The sequence below is a fragment of the Pleurodeles waltl genome, chromosome 1_1 (genome assembly GCF_031143425.1).
Source record: "Pleurodeles waltl isolate 20211129_DDA chromosome 1_1, aPleWal1.hap1.20221129, whole genome shotgun sequence".
NCBI lineage: Eukaryota > Metazoa > Chordata > Amphibia > Caudata > Salamandridae > Pleurodeles > Pleurodeles waltl.
Window position 1 is genome coordinate 220,783,515 of NC_090436.1, and position 18,032 is coordinate 220,801,546.

An 18,032-nucleotide genomic window follows, 5' to 3' on the forward strand; every position below is an offset into this window, starting at 1 on the left:
TCAATAAATGAGGCACACACTCAATGACTAACTACAGGCCAATGTGTTTGTATAACAAAAATATACTTTGATACTTTATTTTCAGAACCAAAGTGATTTTGTTGCAGATATGTACAGTTATAAGTATGTATCAAGCTTATAAAACAAATGTACTTTGGTTAGGTTTGTTTACAAGTCAGACTTCAATTTCAAAAGTAGACAGTGCAATTTCTCCAGGAAGCAATGCAGTCCTAGGGGAGGAAAAGTGCTAACATAGTTTACAGGTAAGAAGTCGACTTACGATCACAGTCTTCGGGGGATAGGATGTCCACAGGTCAAGGCTCAAGTTGACCCCAAAATCGCCTCACCAGCAACACAGGACCGGCCGGGTGCAGAGGTCAACATTGGTGTTGGGTTTTCAATGGGATCCTATGGAGACTGGGGGCATTCGGAGAGAAACAAGTTGAATGAAAGTACCCGTGACTTCAGGGCACAGACCTCGGGGTTTAGATGTGCACGGAGTTGGGGGCGCACAGGTCAGCACCAAACACACCACCTCAGCAGCACAGGGGCAGCCAGGTGCAGGGTGCCCAATGCTGTTAAATGAGGGAACTCCGGGGTCAAAAAGATGTTGCAGACTGGGTCCAGGGAGTCGTTTGCGGAAAACCAAAGAATGGACAGGTATGGGAGGAGCCCACTGGATGTTGCTGGACAGTCTGTCGGATTCCCCAAGGCCAGGGGGCTGCAGAAGCGGGGGTACCGTTGGGTGTTGGGAATCTTCATCTGATCCTGTCACAGTCAGAGACGGTCCCTCTGGATTTAGGCTACAGGCATCGTTGTGTTGGCCAGGAGGGGTCAACAGAGGGAGGACTCCAGGTCTGAATCGCCTGGACTCCTTCTCTGGACCGGTGGGCCACCTGGACACAGGCCATAGGCGTCAGGTGCAGAGTGGGCAGGACTCACGGATCCGGGGTGGTTCTGGAGTCTTTTTGGAAGTTTCTTGTGTATAGGGCCCCTGTTCTCAGGAGTTCTTGGTCCTCTGGTGGGCAGGCAGTCCTCTTGGGTGGTTTGTGGAGGTCGCTGGTCCTGCAAGATCTGTCACCTTTTTGGAGCAGAAGTCTTCAAGCTGCAGACAGACCAGTAGGGCTGGGGCCAAGTCATTTGTGGCATGGATTCTTCACTGCTCGGGTCAGCTCCACAGTCCCTCTTCTACTTCTTCTACTTGAGGTAGCCAGGAATCTGAAGAGCAAGGTCAGGGGTGCCCCTAAATACTAGATTTAGGTGCGTTACAGGGCTCAGTGGGCAGTAGCCAATAGCTACTGTCCCTGAGGAGGACTACACCCTTTCTGTGCCCACTCCCTTAGGGGAGGGGGCACATTCCTATTGCTATTGGTTACTCTCCTCCAAAGTAAGATGGATGATTCTGCATGGAGGGGGTCACTTCAGGTCTGGACACCCTAGTGGTGGTCCCAGCTGACGTGGTCACTCCTCCTTGTTTTCCCTAATTTTCCCGCAGTACCTGCTGCCAAAAGTGGGGCTCGATCCGGGAGGACCATCATCTCCACTAGATGGAGTGACCTGGGGCAGTGTAACCGGAAGCAGGAGCCTTTGAGGCTCACCACCAATTGTTCCAGTTCCTGCAGAAGGATGTGTGAAGCACCTCCACTCAGAGTAGGCTTTGTTCCTGATCCCAGAGAGCACAAAGGCTCTCACCACATGGGGTCAGAAACTTTTCTATTAGTGGAAGGCTGGCACAGACCAGTCAGCCACATACTAGATAGGTGGGTAAAATGCAGGGGACATCTTTAAGATGCCCCCAGTGTGCATTTTGTCAATAAATCCAACACTGACATCAGTGTGGGTTTATTGAGCTGAGAAGTTCGATACCAAACTTCCCAGTCTTCAGCGAAGCCTCCATGTAACTGTGGAGTTCGTAATGACAAACTCCCAGCTCATGTACTTAATATGGCTACACTGCACTTACAGGGTCTAACCATTAACTTAGACACTGCAGGGGCATATTGCTCATGCAGCTATGCCCTCACCTGTGGTGTAGTGCATCCTGCCTTAGGGCTGTAAGGCCTGCTAGAGGGATGACTTACCTATGCCACAGGCAGTTGTATGTGGGCATGCCACCCAGAGATGGGCGGTATGTCAACGTAACTTTTTTCTTACCACCAGCACACACAAGCTGCAATGGCAGTGTGCATGTGCTTAGTGAGGGGCCCCTTAGGATGGCACAATACATGCTGCTGCCCTTAGGGACCCTCCCTGGTCACAGAGCCTTGGTACCACTTGCACCTTTTACAAGGGACTTCACTGTGTTCCCCGGGTGTGCCAATTGTGGAAGCAATGATACAATTTAGGGAAATAACACAGGTACTGGGGCCTGGTTAGCAGGATCCTAGCACACACTCAGTCAAGTTAGCATTAGATATCAGGCAAAAAGTGGAGGAGTATTCATACCAAAATGGCCACTTTCCTACAATCCTCAAATGCAAACAAAATTCTCGGTGAGTGCCAAATGTGCTAACTCCATCACCCATGCTATGGGAGCTTTCCAGTTCCATTCACTGGATCTTAAAACCATGTCAATAGCCCTCAAACTTTCTTCAAGCGGAATGCTTGTGTACAGATGTAGGAAAGTGCCCCCTTTCTTGGCATAGTTACCCCCTTTTTCTGCCTGTTGTCAGTGTGTTTGACTATGTTCACTGGGATTCTGCTAACCAGGAAAAGAGTGGTTATGCTCTCTCCCTTCTAACTTGGTAACTGTTCCTTTTCCTTCCCACAATTGGCATCTTGGTCCACCATGTAAGTCCCTAGTATTTGGTACCTAGGGCATTGGGGTAACAGGGGATCCCTATGGGCTGCAGCAGTTATTCTGCCCCCCATACAAAGGGTTCTGCAGGCCTACCATTGCAGTCTGCATGAAACTGGTGCACTTTTTCACTATAGCTCACTGCACCAGGTCACTATAAGTCACTCCTATGGTACACCCTCTCATCCCAGAGGGCAGGGTGCAGGTAGGTGTGTGTGTGAGGGCAACCATGCAATGGCAGAGGTGCCCCCACAAACTCCAGATCCATTTGCCTGGACTTTGTGCGGGATGCCATTTTACGGTCACTACCTATGTCCAGCTACATAATGGTAACTACAAACCCAGGCATGTTTGGTATCAAGTATGTCAGAATCATACCCCAATACTGTTGCAAGTATTGGAAGTATGATTCCAGGCACCCATGTGGGGCTCCTTAGAGGACCCCCAGCATTGCTCCAACCAGTCTAACAGGGTTTTATGGGCAGTCCAAGTTGCTGCCTCCCCTCAGACAGGTTTCCGCCCTCCTGTTGCTTGATCTGATCAAGCCCAGGAAGGCTTAACAAAGGATTTCTTGTGGGAGAAGGAGGCAACACCCTCTCCACTTGGAAATGGGTGTTACATGGCTTGGGGGTGGGGGGTAGCCTCCCCAAGCCACAGGCATGCTTTGAGGGGCACATTTGGTGCCCTCCTTGCATAAACTGGTTTGCACCAGTCCAGGGACCCTCGGTCCCTCCTCTGGCGCAAAACTGGACAAAGGAAAGGGGAGTGACCACTCCCCTCCCCATCACCACCCCAGAGGTGGTTCTCAGAGCTCCTCCATCATGAACTGGACATGATCCCCCTTCCTTTGCAGGTCCTCTTCTGCCACAATCCACCTTTGGGTTCTTCCAGTCTGGTCTGGGTCTTGCACAATCCTTTTGTCAAGTCCTCCTGTTAGTTTTGGGGAAAACCAGGAACTTACCTCTGCTCTCCTGGTCGCTGGGGGTCACTCTGATACGCACCTCTTGGGGCTCCTAGTTCCTCCAGCTCCCCTCTAACGACTCATCATCCTTGGGTGGGAGGCTGTATCTCACATTCCACTTTCTTAGTATATGGTTTGGCCCTCCACTAGGGCCCTCACAATTTTATAATACTTTTGCCAATGCTTGTTGTTTCTATGCTATTTTCCAATTGCTAATGTGGGGAACTTTCTATAACTGTTCTAGTGTTGTGTTATCTAATAAAGTACCTTTATTTTTCTAACACTGTGTGGTTCTTTCATGTGTGGTAGTGCTGTGTGACTACTGTGGTATTGCATAAGATTTGCATGTCTCCTAAATAAGTCTTGGCTGCTCATCCACAGCTTTCAAGTTTCTTCAATTATTTGCTTCTAATCAGAGAGCATTCTGGGAGCAATATAGGTAACCTCAAATTGTTAAACTTTGCAAATGTGTGTACACATTTTTATACTAGGACCACTGTCAGCAGTGCAGTCCGAGCTCACAACATTTCCTTACAGCGCTCATCCTAATAACAAAGACTTTGCATTAAAGAAACATGCATACAAGTCCAAACAGCATTAACACACGGGCACAAAGATTACCTTAACTGCAGAAAATACCCTTCCCTGACCAATAATGCAGTGCTGTAATCTGCCAGCCAAAGGGTTTGTACTGCAAGGGGTTAGGCCTACTTGTCCCAAGGACAATATAAGCATGAACACTTGTTGCGCTTGACTCCATGGGAGTCCCGCTATAGGAATTCCACACGCCTGTTTTTAGCACATCTGCAGACAGGGCGCCATTTGAATGCAAACTATGAAAAAAAAAATGTAAAACAAGACAGCAGGCTTTTTTCCATCTATGGACTCAGCATCTGGAACAACATGCATCTCTTCATTAGGACTGCTCCAACTCAACTCCAATTTAGGAAAGAGTTGAAGACTCACCTCTCTAAAGAACATTATATTACAAAGTATTAACTGTCCGCTTCCTCTCTTATCACTCAACGTTATGCTTTTTTTCAACCTTGTACCGTGCTCTGCTGCCTTTTAGCTTGGTTTGTATTACAGATTTACTAGATACAGACATACAGAAAGAGAACGCAGTGTTACCTTAAAGTTTGTAAAGCATGCTAACCACCCATGAGGGTATCCAGGCACTTTGCAGGTGGGTAGGCAGCTATCCCCTTGGTGGGATTTTTCGAAGAGCCAATTCTTAAGCTTCTTGCTTATTTCGAGAAGTGCTGAGGAAGCTCTGATGTGATGTGATGTGAGATGTTTTTCCACACTTTGGGTGAGATGTATGAGAAGGTGCAGCTACAGGCTTTTGTGTTGTGTGAATGTGCTAGTGAGAATCCGACTGAGCAGAGGTGCCTGTGATGGGAGTGGAAGTGTATCCAGCTGTTGAGGAATGCAGGGGCAGTGTGTGTGATGTATTTGAACTGGGTGTGTTTGTGTATGGAGTCAGTGAAATTTCTTGTGGTGTGGGGTGATGTGGGTGCGGCAAGGGACTTTTGGATGTTTCATGAGTTTCTCAGAGGTTCCTGCATAGAGTGTGTTACTGTAATCAAGTCTGCTGTTGATTAGGGCCTGTGTGACAATTTTCCTAGTGTTCTACAGTAGCCACTCAAAGCTCTTTTGTAGAATCTTTTGGATGTATAAGCAGGCCAAGGTTACTGCATTTACTTGGGCAGACATGTCCAGGATGATTCCTAAACTACTGGCGTAGGTGAAGAGGGTGGATGTGGGACGGAGGTCTGCTGGCCACCAGGTGGGGTCCCAAGCCGAGGTTTTCCTTCCAAAGATCAGCACTTCCGTTTTGTCTCTGTTGAGTTTCAGGCTATTGGATTTCAACCAGGTGGCTACTGTGGTCATGCAAGTGGTGAAGTTTATTTTTGTTGGGGATGGGGGAGGGCTTGTCCAACAGGGAGAGTTTTAGGTGGGTATTGTCAGATAACCAAAGTATGATGAAGCTGTATGATTTAATGAGTTTTGCCAGCAGGGTCATGTAGCTGTTGTGGGGGACTACGCAGATGAGGTTCTTAGTTTCCGACGTGTGAGGTGGCAGGCTGACATTTTCGTTTTCTTCCTGTGAGCAAGAAATAGATTTGGGGAACAGTGAAGATTCCCCCTAATGTTGTCTGTAGCTGCGATGAGGGAGGTATCTTTTGTGGTTGACTGGAAACCCAATTGACTGGTGTCTAAGAGTTGGTGTGTGTTGAGGTAGTGAGCGAGTTGCTTTTTGATGGTTTTCACCATGACCTTGGATGGGAACGGTAGAAGGGAGATCAGGCGGTAGTTTGCTAGTTGAGAGGTGTCTACTGAGGGTGTCTTTACCAGTGCGTAGACCAATGCATGTTTCCAGGCATCTAGGAATGTTGTGGTGCTGATGGAAGTATTTAGGATGTAGGTGAGGACTTTGATGATAGGGGAGGCGCCCAGACTGTAGATGTGGTAGGGGCAAGGGTCCGTTGGAGCCCCGGAGTGGATGTTCCTCATGACTTTGGCTGTTTCTTCCAAGGTGACTGTTTACCAGTTTGTCAGGGAGTTTTCGTGGTTGGTAGGTTGGAGGTAAGGGTGCAGGGGTTTGGTTGATTGTTGAAGTTGTTGTAGATGGTTTTGATTTTGTCGAAGAATTGTAATAGGTTATTGCATGGTTTCTGCAAGGGGGTGATGCTGCTGTGAAAAGCTGGTGAGGTGAAGTCTCTGATGATTGTGAAGAATTCTTTACAGCTACAGGAGCTGCTGTCTATGTGCTGTGCTAGGCTTTCTCTCTTGGTACGTCTGATCATCTGGTGGCAGGGTCTCAGGACTGCTTTGTTGGTTTCCTTGTCGTTTTCAATGTGTTTTGTTCCTCCATCTTATTTTACAGTTGCATGCAGTGTTGTTTTGCTGCATAGAGTTCTTCAGTGCACTAGCTAGCCTGCTTCTGGGTTCTCTTCTGTATTCATGGGGTGGCAAGGAATCACCACATTTTGTGATCAACTTGTGAACTTACTTGATTTCACTGTTTAGGTCGTTGTCAGTGGGGTCAGGCTGGTTAAGGCCTAGGGTGTCGGGCCATTTCGTTTACAAGATGTCGCTCGATCTGTGTTTGGCCAGGCTTGTGGTGGCGGGTTTTGTTTGTCAAGGGTTGCTGATTTGGAATTGGATGATGGCGTGAGCAGTGGAGGTGAGAGGTGTGGTTGAGGTGATTCTGATGTCATTAGAGGCGACAGACAGAATTGAGGATGGGTTCAGCAGAGTGCGTGGGTCCAATGAGGTGTTATGTCAGTCCTAGGTTTTCTAGGCTTTCAAGGAGTACAGTGGAGCTGGTGATGGTCTTGTCTTCCAGGTGGAAGTTGCAGTCTCCTACTTGGATGTAGTCTTTGGAGTCAATGGTGAGTAGAGTGCTGATGTTTGCAATGGTAGATGAAGACTCTGGTCAGGGTGTAAGTTGCTGAGATTCTGAGATTCGAATTTTGAAATGGAGGGCATTGCATTATCTGTGGATGTGGTGCAGTTGATGGGTTCCTTTAATATAGCTACTCCTTCTGGTTTATATTGGTCTGCAGTACAAGTTTATATCCTGCCAGGATAGCAGTAGCAATGTCGGGTGCTGGCTTGAAGGTCAGCTATGATTCTTTAAGTAAGTGGAGGTCTCGGGTGTCCCCATCCAGGATGTTTAAAATGTCTGTGGCATGTTTGCTGAGTGCACTAGTGTTAAGGAGCATGCATGATAGTTTGCCGTGGTGTGCAGATTTGTGAAGCATAGCCTGCAGGATGGGAGTGTGTGTAGTACAGGAAGGAACAGGAAAGGGGCGGGAGTTGGGAGCCTTAAAGAAGAGGGTGGGGGGGAGGCATGAGAGTGAAAAGAAGGCACAAAGGTTGAGAAGAACAAAAAAGACAAAACAAGGGTCAAACAGAGCAAAAGGGTAAAAAGGAGCAAAAAGGGTGAAGAGGAGCAAAAAGGCAACAGGAGGGTGAAACAGTAAAAAGGCAACCAGAGGGTAAAAAAGAGCAAAAAGACACAACTGGTGAGAAGAGCAAAAAGGCACAAAAGATCAAAAAGGCATGAAAGGATGAGAAAGAGAAAAAAGGCAAAATAATGGCAAGGGGTGAAATGCAAAAGGGTGAGAGACATAAACAGCAAAGAGATGGATGGAACAGGCATGAGGGAGAACGAAAAAGACCATGAACAACAGAGGAGGTGAGAGACTCAAGGCACAGGAGCTAGGTCCGCGAGGGCCTTAACCAGTTGGAGGACTGGCCTCAGGTAAGTTAAGGGGGCAGGGCATCTGCTTAATGGCTGGTCCACACTGTGGCGGCCATTAGGTAGGCCTGGGGTCAGGAGAGGTGAGGAGGGGCACGGGCTGGACTACTCAGGCGCAAGGGAAAGAGCAGTGGCACAGGAAGGAACAGGTATGGGGGAGGGGGATGTAGGAGGCAGGAAACTGAGTGCAGTAAGGAGGCAAAAAAACGGTACAAGAGTGAAAAGAAGGCACAAAGGGCACAGGAATTAGAGAGAACTAGAGAGAGAGCGGGCGAGGAGGTAGGAGCATCAAGGTGCAGGAGCTGGGTCCACAAGTGCCTCGAACTGTCTGAGGACTGGTCTCAGGTAAGTCAAGGGTCCTGGGTAGTGATGAACGGTATGCCAAAGGCAAATTAGTATTCAAATCTGTGTGCATTTTCTCCTACTATGTTTGATATTGAACAGTGAGCTCTCTGTGCTGATGAGTCATCCTTTCCCAAAAGATTATCTACGTACGCCCTGAAGAATTGCCTCTTCATTTCAGAATTGAGAAATTTGCCCTGAATTAAAAAGTGAATCTTCACTACTGTTTAATGTAACGACCTTAGCCTTGCTGTCAATTGCAGAACTGTGTTTTGATCTAAATGTTCAATAAAAATAAAATGGAAAAAATAGAAAAGATACAAGTATGTCCAACTGTTTTAAAAATTCAACAGACAATAGGTGCAAGTTTCCTCTGTGATCTTACTGACCTGATGAATTTAGTTGGAATCATATGATTCTTGCTGCTGCATCCCTTCAGGCTACCAGAAATGGTGACAAAATTTACGATGTTTACAAACAAAACCTGAGTTGCCTGAGAAACAGTAAAGAAATTTAAATTGGATTAGTAATTAGAAGAGCATAATTAGAAGAGCAGAAAAAAACATTTATTTCCTCAACATACACTACTCTTACAAATATTATGAATTGCATTTCCAATCTGTAAATCACTTTATTTTATGCCATATATATTTAACATCCTACTACAGGATGTCTTTTGTTAATTCAATTGCTATTTACTGACAACACCTACCAGAGACTGGTGGCATGCAATTGTGTTTGTACAATTTTCACAAGACTATTTTGTGAGAAATATTTCCTGTGGGAGATAAGTCTGAGCTTTTCCCTAGCCCATGTTGTGTCAGCTGTGGGCTATAAATCATCTCTGAAATCAGATTTTTTTTTTATTGATGAAGGTCACACATCTGTAGACAACAAAATAAACACTATCAGCAGTGACCTGGACATTGTCAGAAACAAGCTACCCACAGTTTTGCAGCACACATAAAAAAACTGAGAGACAGGTAGTATCCTCAAATAAGGGGAAAATCAATTATCAAACCTGTGAGCCTTAATACTTAGGGTGTCCTGTTTTCAGTGTTCATTTTACGTAGATTTGTAGGAGGCTGGCCTAGTTTGTAGTGGGTACCTAAGATGCTTACACCTTATACCAGGTCCAGTTATCCCTCATTAGTGAAATGTAGGCAGTGTTCTAGCAGCTTATGCTGTCTAGGGGTAGCTGTAGCAGAGCAGCCAAGGCTGAACTAGGAGACATGCAAAGCTTCTGCAATACTACTATAGTTACACCGTACCTATACACAATAAAAGACAACACTCAGTGTTACCAAAAATAGAGGTACTTTATTTTAGTGACACAAGGCCAGAAATTGCTTACAGGCAATACTCCTTCTGGAGGGAAGTATTATACACAATATATACACCAGTAACGAAAATCAGGTAAGTAAACAGTCACAGAATGGCGCAAACAGTAGAAAATAAAATAGATTGCAATGGGCCTAGGGGCAACACAAACCATATACTAAAATAGTGGAATGCGAATGTCGAATTCCCTCCTTGGCAAGTGTAGGGTGTCGAGACGCCCTGGGAGTGTAGGAAAACACCAAAGGTAAGCAAAGTACCCACCCCAGAGCCCAGGAAAGCAGGAGTAAAGCATAGCAAGTTTCCTCAGGACACACTACAAGTCATGATGAAGAATTATGCAAGAACCAAGCAAAACTGCAAGCAACCAACAATGGATTCCTGGACCTGAAGACCTGTGGAGCGAGGAGACCAAGTCCAGAAGTCGAAGAAGAGTCCAGGAAGAACAGGAGCTCCTGCCCAAATGGAACAAGGTGCAAAAGTGGATTCTCCGGTTGGAGAAAAATACAGAAATGCACCAAAGAAGATAGCTGTGGGTTCCTGCTTGGTGCAAGAGGTGTCCCACGTCGAGTTGTTGGATGCAGGGAGTTTGCGTTGCTGGATTCCACCAACAAGCCTTGGTTCACGCAAATACGCAGTTTGTGTCAAAGAAGAGCTGTCTGGACCCAGGAGGGACCTAGGGGTTTCAAATCGGACTGAGGTGACAGAGGGGGCTCCCAGCACTTCAGAGAGCCCTCAGAAGACCAGGCAGCGCCCACGGGAGTCCCAGAACACGGGAACAAAGGAGTTACAAAGTGTGGTCGTCGCAGCACTTCACTGGAGGGTCCTACATAGCGGGAGAACAACTCAGGGAGCTGAGCGTCGTAGGATAGATTGCTGGGGACCTGGGTTACGCTGTGCACGAAGAACTTTTGGAAGAAGTACACAGAAGCCCAAGGAGCTGCAGAAGACGCAGTGCATAGGGGTACTGTCGCAGCACAGGGAGGCAAGCTCTTACCTCCACCAAATTTGGACAGCTCGACCTTTGGACAGTCTGGGTCACTTCGGTCCACCACCTGTGTTCCAGGGATCACACTCGTCGACAGGAGAGGAGTCCCAGAGTACCGGTTGTCATTGCAGACAGGTGCTTGCTGAAGCAGGGAAGTGACTCCGTCACTCCACAGGAGATTCCTTCAGTTCTTCTGGTGCAGGGTGAAGACAGACAGTCCTCAGAGCATGCTCACCTTGGAAACTGTTGCAATTGCTGGCTGGAGCTGAAGTTGCAGGTCACAGGAGTCTTCCTTGATACTTTGTTGCAGTTAAAGCGGTTCCTGGAGCAGTCTGCGGTTGATCTGACAGTCAGAAGCTGAATCAGAGGAAGCAGAGGAGTCCTGGGGGAATCTTGCAAACTGAATCTAAGGAAACACCCAGAGGAGAGACCCTAAATAGCCCTGAGAGGGGGATTGGCTACCTACCCAGATATGCACTTATCAGGATGGGGTCTCTGACGTCACCTGCTGGCACTGGCCACTCAGAGGTCTCCAGAGGGTCCCCACACCTTGGAATCCAAGATGGCTAACCCCAGAGACACTCTGGAGAAGCTCTGGGCACCACACATGGGGTGGTGATGGACAGGGGAGTGGTCACTCCCCTTTTCTTTGTCCAGTTTCGAGCCACTTCAGGTCCCTGAACCGGTGTATACTGGATTATGCAAGAAGGGCATTTTCAGAGACTCTGAGAGGATACCCCTCCCATGCCAGTAACACTTATTTCCAATGGGAGAAGATGTAACACCCGTCTCCTAAAGGAAATGCATTGTTCTGCCTTCTTGGGATTGAGCTGCTCAATCCCCAGGAGGGCAGAAACCAGTCTGTGAGGTGGCAGCAGCTGGGGCTTCAGTGGAAACCTCAGAGAGCTGGTTTGGCAGTACTGAGGATCCATGGTGGAGCCCCAAGGGTGCATGGGAATGGCACCCCAATACCAGATTTAGATTGGGGGCTCAACTCTATGATCTTAGACGCCTCACATGCCCATATTCGGAGTTACAATTGTGAAGCTACATATATGTATTGACATATATGTAGTGCACGCGAATGGTGTCCCAGCACTCAAGAATTCTGGGGAATTGGCCCTGGGCAACATAGGGACACCATTGCTAGTGCAAGGGTGCCTTCACACACAGTAACTTTGCAGCTAGCCTTCCGTAAATTAAGGTTAGACATATAGGTGACTTACAAGTTACCTGGTGCGTTGAAAAATGGCTGTGAAATAGTGTGGACACTAATTCACTCAGGCTGCAGTGGCAGTCCTGAAGGAGTGTTTGTAAGAGCTCCTTATGGGTGGCAAAAGAAATGCTGCAGCCCATAAGGATCTCCTGGAACCCCAATGCCCTGGGTACCTAGGTACCATATACTAGAGACTCAGACAGGGGGTCCAGTGTGCCAATCAGAATTGGAATATGAAGTCACTAAAGCGTAGTGACAAAATTGGTAAGTAGAGAGAGCATAAGCACTGGAGTTCTGGTTAGCAGAACTCTAGTGACACAGTCAAGCATACTGACAACATATATAGGCCACAAACTATGAGCACTGGTGTCCTGGCTAGCAGGATCCCAGTGAGACAGGCAAAACACACTGACAAACAGGCAGAAGTTGGGGGTAACATGCCAAGAAAGATGTGTTTGTAAGTATTTATTCCACCTGCTCAACAAAGAAAAAATTTGCTTTTCCAGTGTTCAGAAAAGACGGTTGTTTGCAGTGATTGGTATAAAGCACATTAAATTTAGAGGAGAAATAATGCAGGGTATATGGTGTCCTCCCTTGGCATTCAAGTACTTTAGACTGTCTTAAGCATAGCAGGTCTGTGTAAAGCACTCACACTCACATATCATTACCCTCTGTCATATCTCACTGTCAGGACTTTGTCTTGTTTACAAGACAAATAAGAGTGCTATAGCTATATTGACATATTTTAATAAACCAATTCCTGGACACACTCAGGTGTCATTCACCTACTCCTCAACGAATATTATGATAATGTAGGGCTGGTAGTACATTTTGAACTATGAGCTTGATTCGGAACTCAGCAGGCGGGCTACTCCATCACAACTGTGAGCTATCTCATCAGCGAAATCTAAATCCCTTTGCATAGAGTGGAATATAGATTTTTGGGGGCAGGATTTCCGTCACTGTTGTGGCAGAGTAACCCATCCACGGAGTTCTAAATCAAGCCCTATATAAGATTAATTTGTAGCCATTTTCACGACATCACACTGTATTTTAGGACGTGAAATTTTGTTGTTAACATTGTAACCATAGGCTAAAAAAAACAGCAGTAAAGTGCAGTTTTGTGAAGAAAAAAACAGGATTAGGTGATAGTATCACACTTAACAATAGGATACATTGTAGCTAGGCATTTTGTTGGTACTGGTCTCTACACCTTGCATTGAATATTTAAAGCCTGGGGTGTTTGGCAGGTGACCTGCTATCAATACTGACTTGTTAGAAAAGGGAGCTGATGAATCTAAGGGTTTCACCCAGTCTTTGGGTAAATGGAGAGTACATATTGGCCAAGATTCTCATAAACCAGCCATTCCACCAGTCAATGAAAGAATTAAACACTGCCTAAAGGTCAAATATGATTTTAATAGTTCCAGATTCTCTACAGTATATAAAATAATTGGATCAGAATTGAAGCATACTTCTAAACCCTGTGTCTTTAATCCAAGCATAGAAAACTGAAGGAAAACAAAAGGAAGAAACAATATTTAACCCCCGTAAACAAAAATACCAAGCAGAATAATCTTAGACCTGTCTTTCTTGCTGCAACCTTATATAACTAAGTTATTTTGTGTTAGCCACTTCAGCCTCATTCTCACTCACTTTCCATTTTTTGACTGGCATTTATGTTTGTGGTTGGGCATGTGTTTATCAGCATTGAACTAATTGCTTACCTACTGTAACTCTTCATCTGGTAGTGACTCTATCCAGCCACATATTCCTTACCTTACAATTTTCCCCAGTCATAAGACTGGAGCCAGAAACTTTTTGAGCAGTTCCCTTGTGCTCTGACAGGTGGTGTGGTTCATATCTACATGGCTTGATCAACAGCATTCCTGGAAGAAGTGACATGCATGGTGCCTATATAGATGCCACCCCAGTGTGCCGACCTAATTTTAGTGACTATTTTCCTCACCAGAACCATGGAGCCATACTAAGGGTGTGTGACCAGTGTGCCAAAGTAAGGTTCGGAAGAATCTCTTTGAGATGAGATGTACAGTTTCCAGAACAGAGAGGGTCGGAGTAAGGAATCTGTGGCTAGATAGAGCCTCTACCAGATAAGGCATTACTTAAGGTAAGTAACTTGTTCATCTGATAGAGACTTCTAGATGCAGATTCCTTACCTTAGAATAGATAACAAAGCACTCTCCCCCCAGAGTAAAGTCTGCAGAATGTGCTACACTAAGAAGTCCTGGACAACTGAATGGGCAAAACAGAGTGTCCAGGCAGTAATGCTTGGCAAATACAGCGTTGCCAACGAAATTGCCAGACAGATGGCCGGGACTGAGACTGGCTTAGGCTCTGGTGGGCTGAGCTCACAAGCCTCCAGGGGATGCTTCTTGGCCACTGCAAAGCAATCTTTTTTTATAGAGGACAATCCACCTAGAGATGGTTCTCTTGTGTACTGCATTTCCTTTCTTCGCATCTACAAATCTGATGAAGTGTTAATCACGCACCCAGAAGTCTCTGGTACAATCAATGTAGAACAACAACGTTGTCTTCAGATTCAGCATGATGCTTTGCTAGACGTGCAGAGGGGTCACCATCTTGGGTAAGGAGGCAGCATAAGTCCTAAGGATCAGCTTGTTTGGAAAAAAGGTAGTATACGGAGGGTTGACAGAGACAGCCTGTAGGAGTTTTAAAGAACGATCCCTCAACACCTTTGGCCGAAGACAAAAACAGGAACCACACTTCTCAGAGTTGTGATGTTCTCCGAGGCAGACAGATGGTATCAGTATCTGTGATCGACATTTGTCTGCCACAAGTTGCACAGGGCTTAAACCCCGAAGACAAAAAACACTTTTCTTGACAAACTGTCAAGAAGGGCTGAAAAATGGCTCTCTAACCGCTCCAGAACCACATTGCAAGTGCAGAAAAAATGTAACAGACATCAGGGAGTGGGGTTATATGGACTCCGTAGACATCACTTCCGGCGGATGATGTCGATACGGAGTTCCGCAATGCCCTCTTCCGACATGCAGACATGCTGTGGGAAAAATTTTCCAGAACCAGTCTCAAACCTGGGGAAGGATTCTAAAGTAAGTAATCTGCGGCTAGAAGTCTCTAGCACATTTTAGACCCCATTGGGGCATAATGAAAGGTGCGGGGCATGTGTTGCAAGTGTTTTAGGAAACAAGTTGGGTGACTTTTACAGGGAGGATTGATCCTGCAACAGCAAGAAAGCAGATATGACAGAAAGGTAACCTTTAACTATGCCTAAAACAACACCTCGCCAGGCAAGTGATAACTCCAACAAGAGGACGTCAGTCAAGCATGCAGACAGAAGATCAATGGACTAAACAGCACACCAACCTACAAATTTGCCCCATCTGCAGATGTATACGGTTTTCGTTGAATTATGCAGATGCCTGCCTACCAGAATGACATCACACAGTTCTGGAGAGAGTTCAACAACTCTCATTGTCGCCGCTCTATCTTCACTCATTTAAATGAGGTTCGGGTGCAGGACCCTGCCCTGTTGATGCGGCAAGAGATCAGCTCCAACGGGCAGACTGATTGGAAGACAGATGCTCATACTCGAGGCAAAATGTGTCTTAAGCCAGGGCTGTGTTAGAATCTCCAGAGCGCAGAAGTGCTCACACTGCGTGTTCTCAGCTGTGGCAAATAGAGCTAACCAAGGTTCTCCCCAATCTTTGAAGAACCCTTGAACCATCTCTGGATGGAGACTCCATTTGTGATCTGCAAGGCATCAATAGCTGAGTTTGTCCACTCTGGTGTTCAGAGAGCCTGCCAGGTGTTGAACAACCAGAAAAATGTCCTAAGATTCCAGCCATGTCAAGTGATGCAGGACCCATTGACACAGGGTCCAGGATGCCACCATGCCCTGCTTGTTGCAATACCACATGGAGGTGGAAGAAGGGCTTGTCATGGTTTTTAATGCCAGGCAAATCACTCTCAGTTCGAACAGGTTCATGTGGAGCTGAGATTCTGCCGAAGACCAGAGTCCTCTGATCTCCACCTCTCCTAGATGATTGCCCCAAACCAGAAGCGGTGCATCAGTACTGAAAGTTCTTGGATGGGGAAGGGAGAGGGTACTATCACTGACCCAATAGTGATTTGTCAGTCACAACTGCAGATCTTTTACAGTTTCGGGCAATATATGGACCAGGTTGGGGAGATTCCTCTGATGATGTGCCAAAGGGGTCTCCTTTTGCAGTGGTGGTCCAGAGGGCGGCTGAGGTGCTTCGTAGCCACCATGTGAGGAGAGTGGAGACCCACTGACACACCAACTGGGGGCCTGTCACAGACATTTGCCTGTGACAGGCTACACAAGGTTTAAAACCAGTACCTTTTTGGGATATATACCCCCCAAAAAATGGAAAATAGAACGTAAGTAGGCACACTAGTTGTTGAAATCTACAAAAAGGTTGAACGTGTCAGTCAAAAAGTGATTAAGGGGAGTCTGATCCAGGCACAGAAAAGGATGAACAGAGGTTAGCGTGCTAGGGTCGCACCTAGGTAGGCATCATGCATGTCACTTCCTGCATGGACGAAGTTGGCGTAGCAGTGTGGACCCGAATGACCCCACCTGCTAGCGCATAAGGGGACTGCTAAAAAAATAAAACTTTACGAATCCAGTCTGATGCCTGGGGAATATTATAAAGTAAGGACTCTGCGCTAGAAGTCTCGATCAGATTATATGTTTGCACTGATAAAGGCTCTTTCTCTTTCAGTGGTGTTTTATAGTTATTATAGGTGTAAACCTTAAAAAGGATACTATACCCATCTTCTCAGCAGGGTCCAGAATTGTGGTGTGTATTAAAAATGCTACTATCAAAAGATCCAGATTGCAGGTGATTTCAAGATTTGTCTTCAGCACAAAATCAACTAGAGTCGTCACAGGCATCATCAGTCATATTTCAGTGAAACAAAGTTTCAGATGGAAGCCTTTAGTGGACATGAGGTCTTCCTCTAAAGGAAACAGTACCCAGCAACCCCCATTGCATCTCTAACACACTGAGAAGATACATTTATATGCTCCAAAGCTGCAATTTATCATGACAAAAATAAAACTTACAAAACAAACTCATCACAATTTTAGATTTAATTTAAAAATTCCAGCAACTATACCTCAGGGTCTTTCTGATTAATAGTTGCTGCCAGCACCAGTCCATCACCAGCAAAAGCAGTAATCAAAGCTCCTTTTGACTTTACAGGAGTACATGACGGAACCAGGCTAGACAAAGAACATTCTTGGTGGGACCAATGGACATCATACGGCAGAGAACTGCAAAACATGATGAGGCAGCAAGTAGGAACATTCGTGGTGAATAAGATTAACAATTTATGAGAATGATCATAATTCACTCTAATTAAGAAACATTTCAAAGTGCCAATGATACAGTTGTCCTGTTAAAATACCTAAAACATATTTACTTATTTCAATATGAACACTTTGGGAAAACATGTGAAAATAATTTTCCAGCTAAGACAATAGACACATGGCTCCACCTAGAACGTTGTAGTTTGTATGTCAGTCACCCTCTTGAATATTTCAGGTCCAGGAATGATATAAAACATATTTATACACAAACACTTATATACAAGTTATCAGTCTTGTAAATCTTATTTCATTCAAAACATCAGTGTAGGCCACTAAAAAATTAACTTACCTTAAGGTATTTGATAAAAAAACAGACCAAATTACAAAAGGAATTTATGGGGCATGTGAGGCAAGTTAATTTTAGGATTACCAACGGTTTTGACTCCCTTGTGGGACAAGGACTAAATCATCAGTTTATAAATCGCGGCACAGTAAAGGAGAGTACAGAGTCTCCATCTGGCACACCCCTGTACTTCCAGTACAAATGTCTCTGCAAACCACCGAACAACTCACTCAGATTATACACAGCTGGGACTATATAAAAATATATTTTTTGAAACACCAAAGAGGTGAGATAGGTTATCTCTTCTCGAGGTCTAACGAAGACAATATTTTTACAGTGAGTTCTCTAAGTTACAGATTCTTCAGAATCTGACACACACCGTAGTAGGTTACTAAACACTTATGTAGATGTTCATGTCAAGCATAGGACCAAACCATCA

At 45.7% G+C, this 18,032-nt stretch overlaps 1 protein-coding gene across 6 annotated transcripts in view; it reads right to left on the reverse strand.

Annotated features, from left to right (window-relative positions):
- CPLANE1 (ciliogenesis and planar polarity effector complex subunit 1) overlaps positions 1-18,032 on the reverse strand; it is a 1,992,329-nt gene that overhangs the window by 1,761,218 nt on the left and 213,079 nt on the right. For all 6 annotated transcript variants that reach the window (XM_069221234.1, XM_069221235.1, XM_069221236.1 and 3 more), the window contains 2 exons: positions 17,058-17,214; positions 8,760-8,863 (listed from right to left, as the gene is read on the reverse strand). In XM_069221234.1, the coding sequence (XP_069077335.1) occupies positions 8,760-8,863; positions 17,058-17,214 (261 nt within the window). The remainder of the gene's footprint in view (positions 1-8,759; positions 8,864-17,057; positions 17,215-18,032) is intronic.